This window comes from Rhincodon typus, chromosome 12, assembly GCF_021869965.1.
Source record: "Rhincodon typus isolate 14 chromosome 12, sRhiTyp1.1, whole genome shotgun sequence".
NCBI classification, from domain to species: Eukaryota; Metazoa; Chordata; class Chondrichthyes; order Orectolobiformes; family Rhincodontidae; genus Rhincodon; species Rhincodon typus.
The window spans coordinates 37,077,585-37,102,133 of record NC_063343.1 but is presented as its reverse complement, the minus strand read 5'-3'; the positions used below and the strand labels follow the sequence as shown (position 1 = coordinate 37,102,133).

General features: G+C 37.1%; 1 protein-coding gene across 1 annotated transcript in view; it reads left to right on the top strand.

Annotated features, from left to right (window-relative positions):
* ankhd1 (ankyrin repeat and KH domain containing 1) overlaps nucleotides 1–24,549 on the top strand; it is a 96,858-nt gene that overhangs the window by 30,709 nt on the left and 41,600 nt on the right. The window contains exons 10-14 of the mRNA XM_048603971.1: nucleotides 2,662–2,789; nucleotides 2,920–3,063; nucleotides 7,187–7,289; nucleotides 14,477–15,217; nucleotides 23,269–23,417. Coding sequence (XP_048459928.1) covers nucleotides 2,662–2,789; nucleotides 2,920–3,063; nucleotides 7,187–7,289; nucleotides 14,477–15,217; nucleotides 23,269–23,417 — 1,265 coding nt within the window. The remainder of the gene's footprint in view (nucleotides 1–2,661; nucleotides 2,790–2,919; nucleotides 3,064–7,186; nucleotides 7,290–14,476; nucleotides 15,218–23,268; nucleotides 23,418–24,549) is intronic.

Here is a 24,549-nt window from a genome sequence, read left to right as displayed (position 1 = left end):
TCTGACTTATGATAGATTAAGGTCATTGAAGCAATTGAGGATGATTTGGACTTCAAACACTACTCTGTGAAGCTCCTATTATGAGATGATTGACCTCCAACAACCATCTTCCTTTCTGCTAGTTACGACTCCAACCAGTGGAGAGTTCTTTCATACCCATTGGCTGTAGTTTTGCTAGAGCTGCTTGATGCCATACTGTGTCAAATGCTGCATGATGTTGAGGCAATTAATGTCAGCCATGGAGTTCAGCTCTCTTGTCCATGTTTGGACCAAGGCTATGATGATGAGCAGCTGAGTAGCCCTGGTGGAACCCAAGCAGTGACATTTGAGCAGGTTGTTTCTTTGTAATCGCATGCTTGATAGTGCAATTGACAGCCCCTTCCTTCCTCTGTGGTAATTGGTCAGAGTGGATTAATATTGCTTTAAGTGGACTGCACATTATTGGGCAGTTTTCCAAATTATTAAGTCAGTGCCACTGTTGTGGGTGTACCAGAGCTGCTTGGCTTGTGGATTGGCTAGTTTTCGAGCAGCTCTTCAGTATTGTGCCTAGAATGTCAGGGCTGACAGCCTTCGCGGTGTTCGGTGTTTTCAGCTTTTTCTTGACAACTTGTGGGTAGAAGGGCCTCTTCTGTGCTGTACAGCTCTGACTGTATGAATTGAAATGACTGCAGACTGGCAGTTTGTGATGCTTGGGACCTCCAGAGGAGGCCAAGATAGACCGCGCACTCGACACTTCTGGCTGAAGATGGGTATTCTCTCTCTCTCCACGCACACGCACCCCAAAACTGCCACCACCCGTCATCATCATTGCGGATGGGCGTATCTGTGGAGCTTCCAGTGACTGTAGGTTCATTGGCCACGACCATTCTTAGCTGGGTGTTTTACGATTGGTTGTGGGATTACTGTGTCCTGTACATCACATGCTGCTTCCATTGTTTGACATGCAGGCCGATGTCTCAATTTTAGGTATACCTGTGGCTGTTCCTGGCATGCATGTCTGCTCACTTCATTGAACAATGGTTAATCACCTGGCTTTGGTAGTAGTCGAGTGACAAATTTGCTAGGCCATCAAGTATTGAATACAGTTCGACTGATCACCCACAGTACTTCATAGATGCTCAGCTTTCAGTTGCTAGACCTGTTCAGTCTGTTCCATTTGTCATTGTTGTAGTGGCACACAACCTGGAGAGTATGGATGGTATCCTCAAAGGCATTTTTCTTTGTAAGGACTGAAGTAATGACATCCACTGTACTGATTCTGTCCTGGACCAATGCATTTGCTTTGGCGTGGGATAGATGCCTTGAGATTCCATGGGGTCCAGAGTTGAGGACTGACCAGAGAAACTTTCCCAAATGTATCTCATTCTGCTCTGGTATGCCTGTGCTACTGATTGGATGTATCCGGGGAGGATGCTGCCTGGGGCGTTGTCTATAAGCAATGATTCCATGAGTGTTTCCTGACTAGTATGCAGGACAGCTCTCCTGATTTTGTCACAAGCTTCCAGATGTTGGAAAGGAGGACTTTGCAGGGTCAACAGGGTTGTTTGCCGTTTGTTGTTTCTCTTGCCTAGGTCACTGCGGTGATCCGTGGTTTCATTTGCTTTCTTTCAAATTTATGAAAAATCAAACTTATGGTTTGCTGGGCAATTTCTGAGGATAGCTAAGAGTCATCCACATTGAGAGTCTGGAGTCTCTCGTAGGCTGGACCAATTAAGAATGGCAGATTTCCCTCCCTAAAGAATATTGGTGAACCAGATGGGTTTTTAGGATTGACAGTAGTTAATGGTAACATGGCCACCATTAGGTCAACTTTTAATTACACTTGAGTTCACATTTCACTGTCTGCCATGTTAAGATTTGAATCCCAGGTTTCTGGATTACAAGTTTAGTGACATTACCATCACACCACTAACACTGTCACTGTCACTGCCTAGATTGCTTTGCTGACTTTTTGTATCCTCCTCTCAGTTTGCTTCCTGCTAATTTTATATCAGCAAATTTGGTTATTGTGCCTTCATCTCAGTCAGTCATAAATAGCAACCTAAACAAGGATTCCTGTTGCGCTAGTTGAGTTTGCCAAATTGAATCCTGATTCTGTGTTGCCTGTTAGTAAACTAATCCTCTACCCATTCTCATGTATCCCCTCCAAACACCATTGAGCTGCTATCTTGTGTAGTAATCTGTTATGCAGCATCCCAACAAATGCCTTTTGGCAATGCAAGCATGCTGCACCTGGTTCTCCTTTACTCCCCTTGCTTGTATATCCTGAAAAACACAAATTTGTCAATTATGGTTTACCTGACAAAACCATCTTGACTCTTCTTGCTCGTATGTTGGTTTTCCAAGTGTTCTCCGACTACGCTTTTAGTCTCACCAGTCTTTTGAAGCAATGATAACACATTGCGTTATTTATGGAGTTTAGTGGATCTACCAGAGGTATGTAGACACAAGGAGGACTTAGATGTGGTTTTCCCTTTCTTCATCCTGCCTGTAGCATCAGAGTAAAAGTTTTTAAATTGAATATCTGAAATATTATAAGTTATTGTACCCTAACTAAGTGGTGTTCATGATAATACTAAAACTAAAGCAAAATATGTAGTTTGCAATACAGTCAAGACACAGTTGTTTCACACAAACTAGGCTTTAACTTTGTCTTTTCAGGAGCAAATGTCAACAGGGCTACAGCTAACAATGATCATACAGTGGTCTCATTAGCATGTGCTGGAGGGCACCTCGCTGTCGTTGAACTCCTTTTGGCACACGGAGCAGATCCTACACATCGATTAAAGGTATTGAAAAGTTGCTACACAACTCATTTTTGTAAGACTGTAAACAATATAACACTTGAATTTTCTAAAATGATATTTGTTATATCCCCTTTTCTGGTAAAGGATAGATGGCTTAATTTTTGTTTCTTAGGATGGTTCCACTATGCTCATAGAAGCTGCTAAAGGGGGCCATACAAATGTGGTTTCATACTTGTTGGACTACCCAAACAACATCCTGCCTGTGCCAGGACCAGATGTGGCTCAGCTCACACCACCTTCACATGACCAGTCTCAGGTGAGTTTGTGTGTTATTTCTGACTTGAAGCACCTCACTAAAATTTTAGACGTTCATTTTCTTTCAGGTCAACATGAAAGCTGGCCATTTGCTTCTCAAATGCAAATGCAAACTTGAGAGGCTAGAGATTTTAGTTGAATAATGCAACCTTGTGGTATGCAGTTAAGCCATTCTTGGTCAAGTTTGTTGTGTTATATTTCAATGGGTGAGTCTTTGGTACATTCTAACTATCATCCGTGTTAGTTTTGTAAACAGAGTAATTCAAAGCTAATACCCTCCTAATTGAGCATGTCGTTAGAATGTTACTGTGGCTGAGGGACTTCAATTATGTGCAAAAACTGGGAAATTCAGAATTGTTCTCCTTGGACCAGGGCAGATTAAGATTTAAACAGTGATGCATAAGGAGAAATTTATTTGCAGTGGCAGAAATATTAGTAGCCAGAGTGTACAGATTTAAACTGGCAAATAAAGCTGAGGTGATTTGAGGAAAAGTTGTTTGTGCAGTGAGTAATGAAAGGGTAGTAGAAGCAAATTTATTCATAATGTTCAAAAGAGAATTGGATAAATATTTGGAGGGAAAAGAACAGGGTTGGGGAACTAAGTAGACCTCTTTTAAAAAGAGTTAGCACAAGTGTGTTTGACTGTGTGACCACCACCTGTGTGCAGTACTATTCTAAGATTCTGTGAATTGAAGTGAAAGCATAACTTAAATGATGAATAACAGAACAAACTGGCTTCAGTCCATAAGATAGACACACACAAACTTTTCAACCAGGCACATTAATGTGTTCCAGGCATTTCTCCATAAACGCCACATTATGGATCAATATAAACAGTTAAAGTCCATCTATACTTTGTGATATGCAACTTCTTCACTAGTCATATTTACTGTTGTGCCTTAACTTTGATTAAGAGGCGGACAAACCAAGCTGCAACAGTGATGCAAAATAAAAATTGTAGTGCTAAACTCTGATTATTGCTAGATTAAACAAATGTGTGGTTGAACTGCATTGATGTCCACTGAACATTAATGCGGGCTATACACCTTTAAAACTTTCAATAATGACTTCAGTCAGAAGGTTGTATTAAACTGTATAGGGCAATTACAAGAAAAATTCTTATGGAACAGTTGTAGATCATGATGAAACCTTATAATGGAATGACCACAGTAAATGGCCAATCTTAATCCACATTCAGCAGAAGAAGTGAACAATAATCCTGGGATTGTTCTCCTCAAAGCAAATGAGGTTGATGAGAAATTTGATAGTGAATACTATTGTTTCCGGAATAACTTTCCCATTAACTTATACAAGCATCAGAAGAATGTAATTTCATGGTTTTTTTGGGCAAGGAATGCAGGGAGCATAAACAAACTTTCTTGGGCAGTAAATAGTAATCAACCAGAACTCTACTCACAAGGGTGGAGGTAACAGATATGGTTAATGATTTCAAAAGGAAATTAGCTCAGCACTTGAAGGGAATCCATCTTTGTGTGAAGGGTGTAATACAGACGAATGTGATCAAGTGGATAGCTCCATAGGGAATTTGACATGGATGTTATGGGCCAGGTAGTGCCTTCTCTGTTACAATGATTCATTCATCATGCAGTTGTACAGCAACTCGTTGGCATTAGAGAACCCCCTACTCATTCAAAACGTGGCAATGATGCAGACTCGAATTTTGTCCATGCTCTCTCTCGTTATATTTGCTATCTTCAGGAGCAGGAAGTGCTTGGATCTCATGATGTTGGATTGAAAGGTTGTGATGACTCTTTACTCATTGCAGCTTCATGCCAAAAACCAGCTGCTGTTTTTATCTGTGAAGTCAGCTATTGCTTTCCTTGTTCTTAAAGTGACAAGGCTTACCCCTTGCAAAAGCTTGTCATCCTGAATGGCTAAAACATCCAACACTTTTGCATTGCAATGTTGCCCTTCCACTGAGTCCTGGTCATCAGCTGGATGCCTCCTGTGATAATAGCCATTAAATCCTGAGTCCTGAATATTGGTCCATGATGTACATTTACTCTCTTTTATAGTATGTCCCTGTATCTTGACATAAGAAGTAACTGTGGGGAGAATACAAGGGGAGCTGTGGACAAGTTAATTGAGGGAGCATTGATGTGGCAGAGTATGACGTAGTGAAGTGTCAAGTTATTCATCTTGGTTGCAAGCACAGAAAAACAGATACAAAAGAAAAGTTGTGCACCGTGTAAATGTGCATGTATATGAGATATATGGATGTGTTTGCACAAGTAACATGCAGTGGTATGTAGCTACAGCAAACAATTATAAAGTAAAATGGCATGTGGTTTTCATTGTAGGGAGTTTGGAGTGCAGGAATGAAAAAATCTTGATACAGTTGTATAAAACTTTGGTGAGAGCCGACCTAGAATTCTGTTGCAGTTTTAGCTTCCATTTTTAAGGAATCGCTATAAACTTGTATTGGAGACAGTATGGCAAAATTTCACTAAATTGATGCCTGGGTGAGGTGGTGTCCTATAATGGGCCTTTATGCTCTGAAGCTTAGAAGACTGAGAGGTAGTCTCACTGAAACCGGAGATTGTGAACTGTTGTCTTGATATAGAAGCAGATTATTTTTGTTGTTTAGGGAATCAAGAACATGAGGTCATGGTCTGAAGCTAAGTGACCAATCATATAAGAGATTTCTTCCTTTGTTGTGATTCGTTGAAATTTTCTAACTTTAGACCCTTCATTGTTGCATACCCTTAAAGTTGGGATAGACAGCCTTTAGTATCATAGAATTGACAAATATGGGGAATGTACTGAAAGTGGAATTAAAGCCCAAAATTAAGCCATGATCACATAGAATAGCCAGTTAAATAATTGAGTAACTTGATGAAAGTAATAAGATTGCTGTGGACTTTGAAAAAAGCATCTGATGAAGTTTCACGTTGGCCTGCTTGACAAAATTCAATCCTGCACGATTAGGAGGGCAGGCACACAATTGGCTAAGGGACAAAAAATACAATGTAGTGGTGTACATTTTGTTTTCAGACTGATAAGAAGGGTGCTTGCTTCCTCATGGGTCAGTATTAAGACATCGGCTCTTTTATTTATATAAATAAAGTTGGCTATGCAGAGAATAATTTCAATATTTGCAGCTGGCATAGAGTTCTGGAGTAATGAGGTGGACAGTAACAGATTTGGGAAGACAGACTATCGCAACATTGTGGTGAATGAAAGATATAATTTGGTAGGAAAAGATAGGAAAGCAATATAAACTGGTAAAATTTAAAAGAAACAGAAACCTGAGGAACGCATGCATACAAGTATGTTAAGTGCAGGACAGAAGATAGTTTAAAACGCTTGTGGAATCTTTGGCTTTAAAAGCAATGGCATAGAATATGAAAGGCAAAGGGTAAAATATAGTTTTTTTTTTTTTCTAAAATCTTTAGCTGGAGTACATTGCCCAATTCTCCCCCTGCATCTAAGGATTGATGTTAAGGTGTTGGAGAAAGTGCAGAGAGGATATTTATTAGATTGGTTCCATTACATTGAGAAACTGAAGAAGAGGGTTGATTCCCTTAGAACAGAGAAGGTTAGAGAAATTTTGATCAAGATGTTCAAAAGCATTAGGTGACAGGTGGGTCATTAACCAAAGATCTCAGATTTAAGATAATTAACAAAGAATTGGAAGAGAGATTAGTTTTGTTTTTACTAACTTATGATCTGGATGCAGTATCTGTAAGGTGGTGAAAGAAATCTCAATACTGAAGAAGGATCCAGACCCGAAACGTCAGCTTTCCTGCTCCTCTGATGCTGCTTGGCCTGCTCTGTTCATCCAGCTCTACACCTTGTTATCTCAGATTCTCCAGCATCAGCAGTTCCTACTATCTCTGAATCAATATTAGTATAAAAGTGATTTGGATAAGTATTTGAAGGGAAAACACTTTGAGAGCTATGGAGAGTAAACGGAGGAATAGGACTAGCATATATAACCCTTTGTAGGAGGAATTCTTTGGTTTTTGTATCTTTAAGTTTTACTAAAAGTTTAGTATTACCATTTGAATGAAAATTCTAACTGAAACTAGGTATCACTTGCAGGCTAGAGTGAAAACTGTGACTGCAGTATTATTGGTCTACATTGAATTGTTTTATTTCAGGTTCCCAGAGTACCGGTACAAGCACTTGCCATGGTAGTTCCACCCCAGGAGCCTGACCAGTCTCCAGCCAATGTTGGAGCTACACTTTCTGTAATTAATAAAGGTGAGATTCTTTTGTTTGTTTTACTGGTTAAGGGAAGAAGTTGATGCACTTTGCTGTGGATATAGTTTGCTTCCAATTTCTATCTCTTAGGGACCCGAGCCTCAAAGAAACCACACTGAAGGAAGCATGAAGGAATATGTAGGAAGTAAAATTGATATCTGTAACAAGTCTGTTTGATGTTCTAATTTAAACACATGGTTTCAGGAGGCAAGTTTAGTTTTCAATTTGGGTTTTTTCTGCATGATTTGTTTAAGACCCATATATATGTAACTAACAGTTCAGATATTATTTGTGTCCCTTGAAAGTAAAATTATTTGTCTGTGATAATGGTTTCCTGGATTTTTAACTGATCATCAATCTCGTGTCTAATTCCTAAAGGTAGAATATGGGGTTAAAAGTTTTAATGGTAGTGAAGTTTAGTGTTAGGAATGCCAACTTGTTTTGCTTTTGTGTCGAAGAGATAGAAAGTTGAATATTTGGAGAAGCGCATGCCCTTGGTAGCTCAGTATGTAGTTATGATTTCTGAGTTCCAACTGAAATCAAAAATGTTCAAGCAGCTTAATGTTGCTCATGTTGCTCTAATGTGGCTCTTTAGGTCATTGCAGAATGTTCTTGGGAAGTCCATGCATTAATCAAAGTAGCAGTTTTATGAGAAATATTTAGTGTAGTTTGCTTCATATGCAATTAGTATTCCGAAATTGAGTGCACCAATATTGTTTTCATAGATTGTCATAAGAATTCTGACCTAGAACCTAGTGCAGTTTTCATGAGGAAGTTGGAAGTGATGGGAGTACATCCCTGTGTCTTTTTAATTTTATTCAAAATTCCTAATGAAGGGTAATTAAGAGATTCACTAAACTTCACATAGTAAGGAGACAAGTAATCCTCTCTTGCCCTTGAGATGCTGTCTTGCCGTCAATGTCTTTTAAAATAATGGGATATCTCAGGGTGTTGCAGGCACTTGTGAAATAGTTAGTTAGGTTTTTAAGAAGATGATCTCCCATGATGACAATACCTCTTTCCCCCATTCCCTGCCTCTCCCCTCCCCCAAAAAGTGTTTTTAATAAACAAACCATGGGTTAACCAGCAGACAATTTCAGTAGATGTATTAGACCAGTATTAGGACTTTGAGGTGACTGCCCCATTTATTCTTCAATCTGCATACAGAACACTAGATGCCACCTGTTTGGATTGTGTTGAGCATTGAATTTTTTTTTGCCTCAAAATCCTATTGTTGGTAAGGACAAATGGACCTATGAAGTGTTCGGGAAGTTTTCATTCATGTTTTCAGGCCCTGATATTTCTAAAATAAACCTTCCTCTGGTCTACTTGAGAGAGCCAGAACTGATCTCTGGGGTTGATTTGTGACATAAAGAGGACATAGTTGTAAGGAAGGAGGCTGTGGCCTACATTCAGCACTCTGGAGGTGGCCATCCTTGTTGCAGATAGGGTCTCTGATGGAGGCCTAGATTGAGCAATTGATGAGAGAGCCTGATTTATAGTATTCGGTTTAGATGTCTTCAATATCAACATGCTATGTATATTGCCGCTGTCCTATATAGTTCCTTCCACATGTTGAAATCCGGTGACTGTAGCTGGGGAGGAAACTGAAACCTCCCCATTTTCAATAACCTCTTCTTGATCCATCTGCTGAAGAAAATTTTAATTGCCTCATCATCTTGGCTTGGCATCCATTTTCATATGATCACCTGTGAAGCTCTTTGGAACATTTCATCACATTTCAAGATGTACATTTTTAAGGTCCTGTTGAGGATAGTTGTAGAAAGTGTTGCACTAACAGCGTGTATAAGACCTCGCGTATCTGAGGCTTATACCCACTATGGTTTATTATGGCGGAGAAACGAGCAGTTTTCACTGAAGTTCCACGCCTTAATCTGAGGCATGGTGGTTTTGTTCCAATCTGAAAAGCAGCAGCATATGTCAGTTTTACTGTTCTCCATGTTGCTTCTGATACTGGCAGTCATGTAGGCTGCCCTCAAATCTGTGCCGATTAGGTGGTGATTAACTAAAGACAATCCTTTTTTGGAAGACTTTAAGGAAAGATAAGTAAGATCTTTGTCTCCAATGTGATGATCCTGGTGGTGGAAAAATGGAAAAGGGTTAACATTCCAAGACTGGTATGCCAAAACCTGAGTGTCATGATTTCTGAGAGACTTCTTTGCCCCTACTCCACAAAGAAGTGGGCAGGAAGTGGAGGGAAGACTGTGTTAGAAGGCAGGCATTTCGTTTGATGTAACACATTGCAAAATGTTGCCCTAATCTTAGTCTTTCTCGCATGACAGCTGGGAGAAACATAATATGCTGGAATAGAAGTAGAAAGTCACATGGCGTTAACAGGGTATACAGCTGAATTTCAGTGGTTAGGCTAGAGAAAAGGAGGAGCGGGTCTCTAGGCTTATGCTAAACATCTACCACAGGACTGTTAGATAATTGTCGTGGTTCTTTGCAGGGACATGATCAGCTATATTGTCCAAGTAAAAACCTTGCCTGTGTAGATTTTGTAATAAGATTTAGAGCCACAACCCTGGCAGTGGATTTCTCTATCTATCGAGGTAGCCAATGATCAATAAAAGGAACTCTTCTGAGATTAACTCAGTCTTAATAAAATTGTATGGTAAGAAGAAGTGGTCAAATAGTGTGTTCCTCAGCAGTTTTTAGTGTATAAAACCAGGTGAAGATGTGCTTACAGTTGTTTTTTTTTCAGGTAAAAAGAGAAAAAATATTTTTAAAGTAGTGAGTGGATATTAGTATTTCGAGACATCGTAATGCTAGCTACTGCTGTTTTGACATACCCTAATACCTGAACACTGCTCATTAAGCTCTGCAGTGACTTTCTCCTATCCTCCTCCATTTTTGAAGATATTTACCTACCAGGACCTCCTTTGAGATGTGAGGTTCTGAAGACACTTGAACAATTTCGTTGGTGATCTGAGCAGTGATCTCAGATCTCTAGATGGCTCCATGTTATATTTAAATGTGTTCTTCTGTAACTGAGGAGGATTGGTGTATAAAGTAGTTTCACAAGTGCATCAGGCGGAATTGTAAGCAGATGTATGGTCTGGGATATAAGCTACTGCAGTGCCTGCTGACTTTAATAGCAGAAAGACTGCTCTTGCTAAGGTCCATAGTCGAAACTTTTTCTGGAATGTGAGATACAATGCTGCATACACGTTTTCAAATTATTTGAGCGATGATAATTAAGGATCCACTGTAGTGCAAAACTCAATGTACCTACTTTTTTTGATTATTGGTACGTAATTTATTGTTTATAAATATTTCCTGGGATTAAATCAACCAAAATTCTTCCCACAAGTTGGCAGTTTTAACATCTGTTAGAGGGATGAGCCATACAGCATAAAACCTAATTTTAAATTAGAATCATTAACGATGTGAGAATACAGTTAACTGCTGTGCTTATGAAAGAGTATACTTAATAGTAATTTCCATGTAATTGAAATATTTTGTTAGAATCTTCTATGGGGATGTGAAAATGGCCTCGCCTGGACTAAACAATGGTTACACTTTATCTAGAAACAAATCATATCAATTACAATTTGAGACTTGGGTCCCAAAGACTCTTGGGCTACTTTCATCTTGTAAAATTCACATTGTTAGCAGTCCCATTTTCTTCGGTGCAGCAATGCCAAACAAAACCGTTTAGAGATCCAGTTTCAAAAAAAAAACAAACATGGGTTGAGATAGGATTTGTCTCTTTCATGCTATCTGTGCTTTGAAACTGATAGTTATCTATTTAATACAGTTCTTCATAAGTAACTGTTCAAATTTCAGCTTTGACTATTCAAGTCACGAGCAATGATCAACAAATTTTCCTGTTGTGTTAATGAAGAGTTTCCAGTTTTTAAAAAATGAAATCAACCAGCTTGCTGATGGTTAAATTTAAGTGACAGGGATTTAAATAAATTTAGCTAAATATCTATAAAATACACAATTTATTGCAATAAATTCAGCATTGTATGTTTAACAACTTAATATATTGATCTCACATTTGGCATTGTGAATAACACCACTGATTTAGTTGCATAAAAGTTTCATTGTGTTTATTTTTGCATAATAAACTGGTGATTGGATAAGGTGAAGTATTTAAATTTTGCAGCATTTTCAGTGAAAGATGACCAAAGAAAACTGCTCATTTCTTATTACAAATTAATTGTTAATCATCCTGCTCCGATTTAATGTTAAATTTACCATACAATAATGTAGACACTGAGTTAATTGGCCACTTCCTGTGTATTGTCATTTTGTTTATAAGATCTCTTTCTACATTTTACATATTCTTACTTCATTTACATTAAGCATTGCAGGATTGACACTCCAAGCAATGTTTTAGCTTTCAAACCATTTAATAGTTTCTGAATTCTGAAGTATTATTTCTACAGCCATGTCCTGTTCCTTAACTGCATCTATGTAAAACTAGTTAATTTTGGGGGCAAAAAACAAGTGGATTGGGAATTTGTATTGATACAGTTCTTAGTGGACAAAAAAAATTAAGTCATTACAGTGGATAACTTCTGGGTTGTTTAATATATTGTGTACCTTAGTTTAATTGCAAAAAACTTCTGTTCAGAAATCCAATTTTCATTGTAAAATGTAGAATCCCTGCACCGTTAAGAGTCTTAACTGTGGAAAGCAGCTTTGCTACATAATTGAAATCCAGTCATCTTGAAATTTTGATTCATTCTGTATCAAATTTGAGGGGTGTTATCTGCATGAAACTGTGTGCCAATCTTTTCATTTGTGTGAACTTTGCATAAAAATGAGATGACATTTTTATGCAATGTAGTGGCAAATGATGCATTGTTGTTTGCACAGTCAAACAAAAAAATCTGTCAAATGCTTTTATATGACCCTGGTGTCTATCTTAAAAGTTTGCACTAATATTTTTATAATGCAGAACATTTCCATGTTTGATTAAAATTTTTTTAAAAAGCTAGAAATTTACTAACTTCCGGTCAGGCCGTACAATGATGGCATTAAGTCTTAAAACCCATATAAACAGGCAATTAGTGTCTTTGTCTTCAAGCAAATATTTTAAAACAAAAAGAAAATTTTTTCAGGCAATTGAATTTTGTCAGTTCTTTTGCTTTTCTTGTGTTAGCAAATAATGAATGTAACGGAATAATTCCAACTTGAGTTTAGAAGTTTGAGGGTTCCTTTCTGCTTGAACATCCTAGATCAGTAAATTTCTAATGTGCCTACACTTCTATGAATTTTAAAGAATTGCAAGTGGAAGATTGAAGCTTCAGTATATTTTTTTTCAGTTGCCTTCTATAATATAATTGGCCTTTTGAGACTGTTGTCATACAAGATATACCTGCTTGTGCTGGTGGACTCATTCTTCAGGCTTATCTCAATTTTAAACACAAAAATTGCTGCACAGTATGTGCATAGATACGCTTCAGAAATGAAATCTTAAAAATATATTCAGCTTTTATTATTGACTGAAGTTTCTCATCTGAAAATTTGTTTTTAGCGTATTTGATCAATTTTCTGTCCATTCTTTGGGAAGATGATACTTTTTGGATGATCGGTTTACTGTGCTGCTTTTTCCCCCAAGTAGCAATTTTCTTTGGACATAACAATCAACTTGCATTTCGATTTGTGCCTTTTAGTGTAGTTAAATTTCCCAAGGTGCTTCACAGGAGCATTATGAAACAAAATTTGACAGTCACATAAGGAAATATTAGGACAGTTGATCTAAAGCTTTAAAGCAATATGTTTTAACGAATGCCTTAAGGTTGGAGAGTCAGAGATGGTTGGGGAAGGAACTTCAGAGCCAAGACAGCTTAAGGAATGGTTGCCAATAGTGGAGTAACTATAAAATCAAGAGTATCCAAGAGGCTGGAATTGGAGGACTGTAGGGCTGTATAGGTTGCTGAGATACAAACTAGTGAGGCCATAGAAGAATCTTGGGTTGTGTAGGCACAAAGATAAAAGGAATCAGATGTGAGTTAGGTCGGGATGAAGGTAGAAGTATCAATGTGCTTATGTTCAAAGATGAGCTTCATTTTATCCCTGCCTGATGTCCATATATGCATACTTGATAAAAAGGGTCACTGATGATTAGGAAGGCTACTTTATGTACATTTTTTTCCCTCTCCCAGACCTGGTCCTGATGTAATGTATGATGTTCCTGCTGTCCCAGTTGAGATCAACCAACACTTTTTTAAAAAAAAATAATTAAGCCTGATATACTTTGTTTCGAATTAGAACAGATGTTATTGCATGAAACTGTGGAACATCAAAAGAAATTTACTTGTCTTGAAGTAGTCTTTTGTGATAATTTAATTTATTGACAAATATTTACATATTTATACTACATTATCTTCTCTTTCCATTTGGCACCAGCATATGGAGAATACTGAGAAATGATTATATCCAAAATATATCCATGATTTCTATTGTGCAACTTTTAAAATGAAATCTAGAAAAGAATATTTTTCCAGATCATTACGTAAATATAAATGTTATTTTGATGGATAATTGTAATTTATCCAATGGTTAATGTGATTAACCAGTTCGAATAAATCAAAATTAAATGGAAATTGGGAAATTTAAAGTTTGTCATTGGCACAGGTTTCTTCAGGTAACAACTTTTTAGTTACATTGGATTTCTAGTATTGGACACTAAATGTGCTTCAGAAAATTTGAATTCCTACTAATGCAATATTTGGCAGCTTTTTACCTTCTCCTATAAGCCAAGATTAGTTTGATTCAGTTAACTGTTACTACTGGAAATTCTAAGCTTATATAGATGTAGCATTCAAACATCAGAATGAATAATCATTTAAAATGAAATTAATACATTTTTTAAAAAGTCTTAATGTTGCACTCATTTTCCTTTTATTTACGTTTTTCCCCTAAACCCAAGCTTAACATTTTCTAGAAATACCATGATGAAGACTGTTTAATGTTTTTCCTTTTCCTCTTGCACTGAGACAAAAATCATGCAAATAATTTCAGATACCTTGCAAAACTGATATCTGGAATGCAAATACTTCATTAGATTGAACAAAGCAAATATAGAATAGTTTATGTTCAGTTCTAGACTGAATAAAAGCCACAAAGTGGTGAAAAGTTTACACTGGTTTCACATGGGTAAGTAATTTTTGCATGGCATTTTTTTCAAACATTTTTCGTGTGCTTAGGTACATCCAAGCAGAAGTCCAGTCCCCTGCAGGTAGCGGAACAGGATGTCCAGCCCTTCCATGAATACCAGCCTTTAGAATGCATTGTGGAAGAGACGGAAGGCAAGCTGACAGAGCTGGGACAAAGAATTAACGCAATTGAGAAGGCACAATTGAAGTCACTAGAGTTGATTCAGGGAGACACTTTAACCAAAGACAAAATAGAAGAACTTAAAAAAAGCAGAGAAGAGCAAGTCCAGAAGAAGAAAAAGATTTTGAAAGAACTGCAAAAAGTTGAAAGGGAATTGCAGCTGAAAACTCAGCAGCAGTTTACCAAAGAGTACTTGGAAGCCAAGGGTCAACAGCAGACACTTCAGCTCCAGCAACAACAGCAGCAATGTCCACATGGAGGACTGTTCCCTCAGGTGGGGACTGGTGACTGTCTGCCGGAGGAAGACTTTTCAAAGTTGCCTCAGGTGGACACCATCTTGCACAGAGATGGCCAGCAGCAGCCACCTGCAACCCAAATGGGGTTTGTTCCTATCCAACCTTTAGCAACACAAGTGTCTCCAAACTTTACTAGTTCTGTTTATCCTATCACTAATGTACCTGATCTACAGCGAGTAATTGTGAACCAGCCTTTGTTAGGACAGGCACAACTTGCTGGACTTGGACAGGGACTCTTAGCTCAAGCACCTGATGGATTAATGGTTGCAACTCCAGCGCAGACGCTAACTGACACTCTTGATGACATCATGGCAGGTGGGTTCAGAATTGGTCAACTTTACCTTTTTACCTTTGCTCACACCTACTAGCTTTTAGGTACAAATGGACTTTTTGTTAGATCCATTGAGACACAATTATAGATTTAACAGTACACTAATGCTTTAATCAAATTATTGTAATAGCAAGGCTGTATAAACCAGCTGACTAATACCTTTCAAATTAGTTTTTGATTTTTGAAATATATACGCTCAAAGTGCAGGGGAAACAATCATCTGAAAGAGAAAGTAAGACTAATGTTTTGACTGATTCTTGTCCATAATTGAACTGCCCTAGTGAAGGCAATACTTTTCTCGTTGACTTCTTTTTCAGTCAGATGCTTGTTTACTTGGTGTGCATTTCTAGCAAATTTTTTTACTTCAGATTTCCAGTTTTCATAAGTTTCACAATTTTCAAAATAATTCTTCGTAATTTTATTGATGCATGGTCTCACTCTTAAAATGAAAAATAAAATGGGCTTGCAATTAAAGGATAAACACACTTAAGTTTGAGAATCATGCTTTAGCTTGAAAACATAATCAGGATTTTTGTTGCTCAAAGTTGACATGTTTTGCTGTTCAGATGGGTTAATTCACAGGCCAGAATCTCAATTTTGACATTTGTTCTGCCCCTAACCTTTTTTGTAGATAAAAATGACAGACTAGTTATAAATTATTAAACTTTGTCGTACAGTAGTTTAAACCACATCAAGCTGAAACAAAGATGACTTTCGTAGTTTTATCCTGCATTTATTACTGCAAAGCCAGTGCCATTTGGAGTGACGTGAAAAATCAGAACAAGTCCGGATCCACCTATGGTTAAGGAACCAGTTCCACGTGATTATTTCATACCTATGGTTTGCACCACCTGCAGCCTGATTGCCACAGTGCAAAAAATAACAATAATAAATGATGACAATAATAAAAATAATTTCCAAAAAAATTTAAGCCAACCACTCTGTTTTACATTTAAACGAAATAGCTGCTACAAATCGTTATCCTTCCCTTTTATAATAAAGTGAACAGTGAAGTTCTTTTACACTAATTGTGGAGACTGCCATTAGACAAAAGTTTAATATAACTGCAGTCCTTCCAGTAAGAGTTCAAATTCAAAAATGATTTTTATGTATCAAAAAACCAAAACTGACCCTCCTATTTCACATTCCAGCTGTGTTTCAACAGTTTTTGTAATATATTGCCATGTTCCAATCAAAATGCTTTGTTCTTCAGAGTATAATCCAAAGTGAATTGATTTGAACTCTACTTCACAAGTATCCCTGTCTCATAGAAAACTGTTTAATTTTCTCAAATGGGCATAACATCAAATGTTTAATCTTGAATCAGCCTGATCTTAGCCTTTTCTTGGGAATTTAAATTTGTTTGTCATCTGAGAATATCTTGTTTGAAAATGACGATGGAGCTGTTTTGTCTATTGTGGTGAATACTTGCAGTATTTAAGGTGTTGAATTATTTATTGGTGGAAACGTCAACGGTAGTCTATTGTTTTAGCGATGGCTTGTAAATGCCATGATAAATCTAATATTTATGAAATTGTGCAGCAACAAGAGGATTGAAACAAAATAAGTTAAATGTGATGTTATTACAATTATAGGTACCATCTTTGAAGTATGCTGTTAATTTGAAGTGGCTAAAAAGAATATAATGGAAATGAGTTGTCATAGTGGTGCACTTTATTTTGCAATTTCAAAGTTGTGGCTCTCTGCTTGATTTTATTTGATATTTAGTGAAGTCTTTAAATTAGCTTGAGGTTTAAAATCTGACTTTGCAATTCCAAATGATAAATTGACATTTTTGACAAACTAGTTTAGTTTTCATGACTGTGATTTGTTTTCCATATTCAGTTGGATTTTTGCTTCATAGAGCATAATTGAAATTTTATCTTAATGAATTTCTTAGTGAGCTATTGGTAGATGTTTGCATTTTAAAGCTACCCCGTTACTGCAGTGGTAAATTGCAATAGTGGCATCTAGTGGTGGTGTTATGATACCCTAATACTAAATTGGAAATTGCTACAAACAAAATCCCTTCCACAACAAATCTTAAAACACAGCCAGACACGTGAACAAAACTTTGACTTTGGATTTTTTTCACTTGTAATTTTAACTTTTTTTGCATGCTAAATGTATTGTGAATCCATTAATTTGGATTCTGAAGTTGTCAGGTGGTGGGTTATCAGTTTTAAAAATATTCGTTCTTTGAAATAAAGATTTTTTGACTTTAAAATGAAACTGAATTATGCTATATACAAATATTGGAATGAATAGCAGTTGCATTTTAACAATTAACTTCTTGCCCAAAAAGTGGAAACATTCTCACTTGAAAATATTTGTCCTCTTGATTACCCCATGTTGCCCGTTATTGCAACTATGAGATTTGAAGCCAGCAACTAAAGTTCGTTAAGGACTCTGGGTGGGTGGAACAGAAAGGAGAATGCTGTCATTGTGTTTTTCTTTTTGATTGTTCTGATTACCTACAGAACTAAATTCATCTTATCATTGAAATCAACAGTTGGCATTTGAAAGCTTCTGGAAAGCCTCCCTGTATTCTCCAATAGTTCTGTTCCTTAGCTTTGACATTGGAAGAGCGCTCACTACTTGACCAGTGTGATACTTCCAGTGCCACTGATCCGGTAGTTTTGAAGTGAGATTGCTGAATTTACGGGTAGTTTTGTGCTATGGTTCATGTTGACTCAGTCTGAGCAGAATCAATTCAGGATAATTTCACTCGGGACTATTAATATGAACTGCCAGAAGAGCTTTTCTACCTATCAGTCTTCAGCTGGTCCTGTTTTTAAAGCTTGAAAGCTAAGGTTTTGATCGCTCTACTATTCTCGTATTTGCCTAAATTATTACTATTCAAGGAGTAAAATTGGGGCCCAGATGTGCAAATACTACAAGAACCTGATGCTGTGCTAAACTGTTTATGGTTTTAAAATCTTTGATACATTTTAACCACTTTTTGTCAATCACTGAATCTCTCAAATTGCCCATTCCTCTAAAATGACCTGTTGTTTTTATAGCAGTGACTTTGCCCAGAAACTGAAAATAAATTTGCTAGTATACTGCCACTTGGTTGATATGTATTTTGCTCGAAAATGCATGTTTGAGTATTATCTGAGAACAGGATGTTTAGGCGTGATCGTCCCTTCCCTACACACTTTGAGAAAGTCATTTGTGTATTCTGCTCTGTCTTGTGTACGAAGAATGGTCATTTGACTGAAAATTCAGAGTATTTAAAATACATGAATTGGTAGATGACATCCAAAATGGGAAGGACACTGCAGATGGTTCAAAATAAGGGTCACTTAACAAATGTCTGTTGTACAACCAGTACAAGAATAATACTTAACTGTTTTAACAAACAGCAATTTAGTAGGGGCCGTTTTAAGTCAGCAGCCTTTTTGTTGTGCTGGGTGGTGACTTTGCAACAATGTAAATGCACCTCTGGTTGTATACTCTCCTAAATCAGAGAAGGCAATATCCATTCTCCAAAGGAAAGTATCTTAAATAATTTTAGTGCATTGTGACAGAAATAGCATGGTAATGAAATGATATTTCAAAGCACCAGGCAAGCAGAATCTTAATCCATTTTTAACCCTGCAATTCTAGAGGCCTAGGGCTTGTGGGGACCAAGTTGAAAATCATCTTCCTGCCACTTAGCTGGCGCATTAATTTTTTTTTCTGTCCTGGTCAATATTTATCTCAAATCACACCAAAACAGAGTGTGGTTGCATGTTATTATTTGTAGGAGAACTTGTGTAAATTGGTTAAAAACAACAAATGCTGGAGATCACAGCGGGTTAGGCAGCATCCATGGAGACACAGCAAGCTAACGTTTCAAATCTAGATGATTCTTCACCTTGTGTAAATTGGCTGTTGTGTAGCATTTTCTAACAGTCACTAAGCTTCAAAAACATCCGTGTGCTTCAAGATTTATACTCTAAAATTAGTCTTTTATGGAAAGCTGAGAGTGTAATGCAGTTCTTTAACTTGCAAATGAGCTTTCTTTTTAACTTCTATGCTACACATTTATAGATCTTTTTATTAATGAGATTCTTGCCATCAATAGCCTTTTTGGAGAAGATGATTAAGATATTTCCAGTTTATAATGATATGCACTTTATACATAAATTCTGCGATCAGCAGCAATTGTTAAAACAAATATTTTGAGATTCTTTCTGTGCCACTTATGCTGACAACACTACAGAAGAACATGTACATATGAGATTCAAAGCATTTAATTCTGAAAAGCACTGGGAAATATTTTTGGAACTTTTATTGTAACCATACTTTATCCATGGTTTGTGCATGCCAACTCATTCGTTTCCAATTGCACTATCTATGTTTTATAAATAAATCTTGGTTTTTCGACCACTTTTGTTGGCCAGTTGTTAATCGCCCAGTGTGAGGATATTTGCACCAGGCCAGCAGGGCAAATTGAAGTATTTTTTGGCCAAAGAAGCTTTGTTTGTTTATCCATTTCTTATAGCTGTTTCCCCACCACCCCATATCGATTGGGATCAACCTACAGTACACTGTCTCAAGGGTTATGGATGATCAGCCTTGCATGACAATGACCACAAATGTATGGTAAATGGGAGAATTATACAACTTCACCTTGAATTCTGGGGATTTGAATTCAGCTGATACAGCAGCATTACTTGAACAAGTGTTGAAGTAAGAATCTCCTTTTCATCTCTTGCAACTCATCAAACTCCTAGTAGTGTATTCTGCCCCATCCATGGAGTGAGTACCTTTGCCCATCTTTACTACAATTATGCATTACCTTGCACTTATCTATATTGAGCTTCTCTGCTCTTGATCGTGTCTGGCATTGAGTTCTTTGTAACACCTCTGCTGCTTCCTTGCTTGGTGTCATCTGCATGTTTAACTATTGTAATTAGTCACGAGTACAGGGAACATGAGGGATCCTGCTCCCAGCTATGGTGTACTGTACTTTCCTACTCAATCTGTTTCCTTTTATAACTTCAGTTCAGCTATCTCAGAACTTGTAGTGTATTCAGTGGCTTAATTTGTACAAGTATCTCTTACATTGTCCTTTATTGTAGACCTTTTGAAGTCCAGGAGCTCTGTTATATGCTTTGTCTTGTTTCACCTCCCCCATAGCTAGCTGGGCAAGTTTATATTCTGCAAAACAGTTAGCTGAGAAAGCTTGGTCTCAAGATTACTTCTAACTTTGTGCTAACTTTGCTGAGATTAGCAATTCTAATAATTTGTATGATATGAGGCATGAATCAACCAGAATACTAAATCCTAACTCTTGGTACCTTTGTCGTGAAAATGCATACTCAACTGTAAAGCTCTGCATGATCAGATGGCCATGATAGAGCATGTTAGTCTGGATAACATGATAAGAAAGACTTAGCAACATCCAGTTGAAGCAAAGGACTTCAGAATGTGGAACATTTCTTTTGAAAGGAGAAACTTGACTGACTTTGAATTAGTTACAAAGTGTATTGCCATGTAGACACATACAGCAGCCAATTTACAAAACAAAAGAACTATCCTGCAATAAATAAAGTGAAATGCCAGTTGCTTTTAGTTTAAGGGCAACATTGCTAGCCAGTAATGCAGTTTCCTGTCTGGACAGGAAGTTGGGTAAGTTTAGCATCTCATTTAAAAGGTTGCATTTCCAACACCTGTAGCTCTTTAGTGCCTGAGTGACTTGGTACCTAGATTATCTGCTAATAACCCTGGAGCATATGAACCCATAATCTTGCGTCAAGAGCGTTATTAACTGAGCTGAAGTGAACCATGTAGTAGTTTGTGTTGCTGCCTTAAAAATTAAGGGGAGAAAATTAGGGAAATAAAAGGAAAAAAAATAACTTGTGGTTTAAATGCTTCTCTCCTTCCCCCCCCCCCTTCCCCCCTTCCAATAAAATTCCAGGCATGTTGTTTCTGAAACATTTTTTTCCTGCTGCAATTATTGCCCCAAGTCGCTGAAATCTTTGCCTTTGAGTGACCATTCTTGTCTGGAGTAAGGTGATGAGTACTGGCATGTTGTTTGACCACAGTTGGCGTCAACATTGAATCCACTGTTAATAATGTGTATTTTATCATTAGATAACGATCAGAAATGGGAATGATGGAGAGTGGTTTTAGCTTTTTTCTCAAGCTAGACTCTTTATTCTCTACTCCCCATTCCTCAATATGCTGAAGCATTGAGGTATAATTGTAGTGCTGCCAGGAAGTATCTGCCTGAATTGTGTAAAGTCTGTAGTGAAAACCGATGCCATTTTGGTCTTTACAGTCCACAAAATGGTTCATCAGTCTACTGAATCATTGGGAGCCTTTGTTTTTAAACTTGTAAATTACACAGCTAAATGGTGTTCAATGTTTGTGGGAGATCTGTTTCTGTTGCAAATAATGACTGAGTCACATTCGTTTTGCACTTAATCTTTGCATAGTTATAGAGATGGTTGTCAGAGTTTTGCATTGGCTTACCACATGACCTTCAGGAATAATACAGGGCACCAGGATAGCAACTGGAAATGTCTGCCACGTTACTACAGGCCACCTTTAGTTCAACTAATTCCATGTCAGGTGTGGGGAATGAGAGAAACTATTTCATCCAAACCATATTTCGCCTTTACATGGGGAGATTTTTGACTGCTGTGATCATAAATGTAAATATATTGTTCCAAAATAGTGCGAAAAAGTTAAACAGGAAACCTATAATATGTAAAGCTCACCATCTCATAGATTATTTTCAATGAACAAAGTTTGATTAACAGGCCTAATTAAGCACAATTTTGTTTTGATGTCCCGAGCATAATTCTATCCTTCCATCTATCCAGATTTGTGAACATATTTTTTTTCCTAAGATCAAGTTTATTCAACCATGAAATGAAAGAGCCCTTTACTCTGACTGATGTCATCTGAGTTTGAAGTGCAAACTGAAGAAGAAATTACATAACAAACCTGGAATCTGTTTCAACCTTAAATATTGGACACCCTTTCTTCATGAGGAATAGTGACACCCGTTCTATCAGATTTTATCTAGCTTCTGTCCTACTTCCTACTCCAATATTTGGAGTTGGAAACTAGTTGCTCCTACTCAGTCAAAAAGAAATTTAAGTTAATTTGAAGGAGAAAGGAGTTTCCAAATGGAATGGAACCAATTTGACTAAAATTTTCTGTAGGGCCTTGTTAAAACAATTATTAAGTAACAATAACTAATAAAATACATATTGGCATTTGACAGGAGTAGATAATTAGATAAATTGCCTAATATGGATTTGTTTGTGGTTTCTTCACATGAAACCACCAAGAATTACTTAAATTGCTTCCAGTACCTGATTAGAACATCTGTTTATAGGGCAGTGATTACTTCTAAGCTGTGGAAATGTTCAAGCTCCTTCAGCCTTCCATTCTTTGAAGTAGTTTTTTTTTGGTTTTAATTTGATGCTTGGTAATCTAAATTAATTGAAACCTCATTAAAGCAAAGAAGGAACCTCGAATTGAACGACTATCATACAACTTAAATCTTTTGTGGTCGAATGTATTCTGTTTTGCGTGTTCTACTTATATGGTTAACATTTTTATTTTCATAATTTGAATCTTCAAGCAGTTTTTCAATTTATAAACTTAATGGGTTTTTCTGGAGGGCCAAGGCTAAAAGGGTGGTATCTTTGAAGCTACTTGGACTGCAGTTCAAAATTATTAAACTACTTTAATGGAGATTCTTCAATTTGTCTTTGCCAAATATATTGCTCCCTTATTTTGGGATGTAATGTAATACTTCTGTAAAATATTAGCATAATAATGGAACAGCTTTTGAGGCACTGGCGATGCTACGTTTGTCTCCAGTACATCTTAAACAGAATGACACTTGAGTTTTATTTAATTATTTTAATCTAGGTTACTTTTACAGAATGTTGAAAGTGGTACTGTGTTATGTAATCTCCCTTGGTAAAACGTGCTTGATCTGTATGGAGGCTTGTTCCATCTAACAAAACTCTGTGTAGTTCTTTCTCATTTTGAGGAAATGACAACTGATTTTGTTTTGCAGCAGTGAGTAGTAGAATGCCTTCTGGACCGAATTCTTCTTCCCACACTACAACACCCCCTACTCCTCAGCCTCGGACTCAAACTCCCAGTCCAGTTGTTTCTCCTTCATCAATGCTGCCTCTCTATCCTTCAGTTGAAATTGATGCACAGGTAAATATCCTAAAAGCATGTACTAAAGCAGGAAATGGTTTGTAAAATTGAAAATTATAGAACATTTTTATGAATTATACAGTTCAAGGTAAACAGATGAAGCTTGTGATATGACAGTTTAAATGGTTTGACTTTGTTTCATGATTGTGGCTAATTACCCTGGCGGCAGTGGAGAAAACATACTGTAGTCTGTTAGGGCCTTGATATCAAACACTTAGAATATAACAACATGAATGGGCAGAGTCAAAGTGAATTTCTGGTAGAGAGATGTTGTTTGACAAATCTGCTTTTTCCTGAAGTAACCAGTAGGGTGGGTAAGGAGAAGCAGTGCATATAATGTATTTTGGTTTTCAATTCAGGAAGGTGCCATAGTAAAGTGTCTTGTGTACAGATAGAGCTTGAACTATGATGTTAGAGTGAATAGTGGAATAATTAACCAACAAAACACAGGAGTAAGTATTTTTTTTTGGATTAGCAGGCAGTATCTTGGCAGTGGAGCGATCAGTGCTTGGTCTTAGCTATTTAAAATCTCTTTGAGTGACTTACATGAGTGGACTTGTGTGCAGTTATAGTGCCCTTACTATTGAGGGTTGAAGTCCTGTCTGCTGCAGAGGTGTGTAATGACTTGCCTGAACAGGTTGTATAAAAATATCCCGATGGAGGACTGAATGTAATGTGTCCAAGTTTGCTGCTGATAGTATTACTAGAAAAGCAGATTTTTTTGAAATAATGAAACTTGATAATTAATGTTGGCTTTCAAAGGATCTGGGTGTCCTTGTGTGTGAATCACAAAGTTAATATGTATGTACACCAAACAAAAGAAAGGCATTTTAGACAAATGAGCATACAAGCAAACAAGAGTAGGCCACTTGGCCCTTCGAGCCTGTTCCACTGTTCGATGACATCTTGGCTGATCTGATTTTAACCTCTACTCTACATTCCTGCATATCTTTGATAATCTTTCATCCCCTTGATAATCAAGAATCTATTGATCTCTGCCTTCAAATTGATTCTGTATTTGCTGCCTTTTGAGGAATGGAATTTCAAAGACACTTAACCCTCAGATTAGAAACAAACCTTCTTCTTCTTCTTCTTCTTCTTCTTCTTCTTCTTCTTCTTCTTCTTCTTCTTC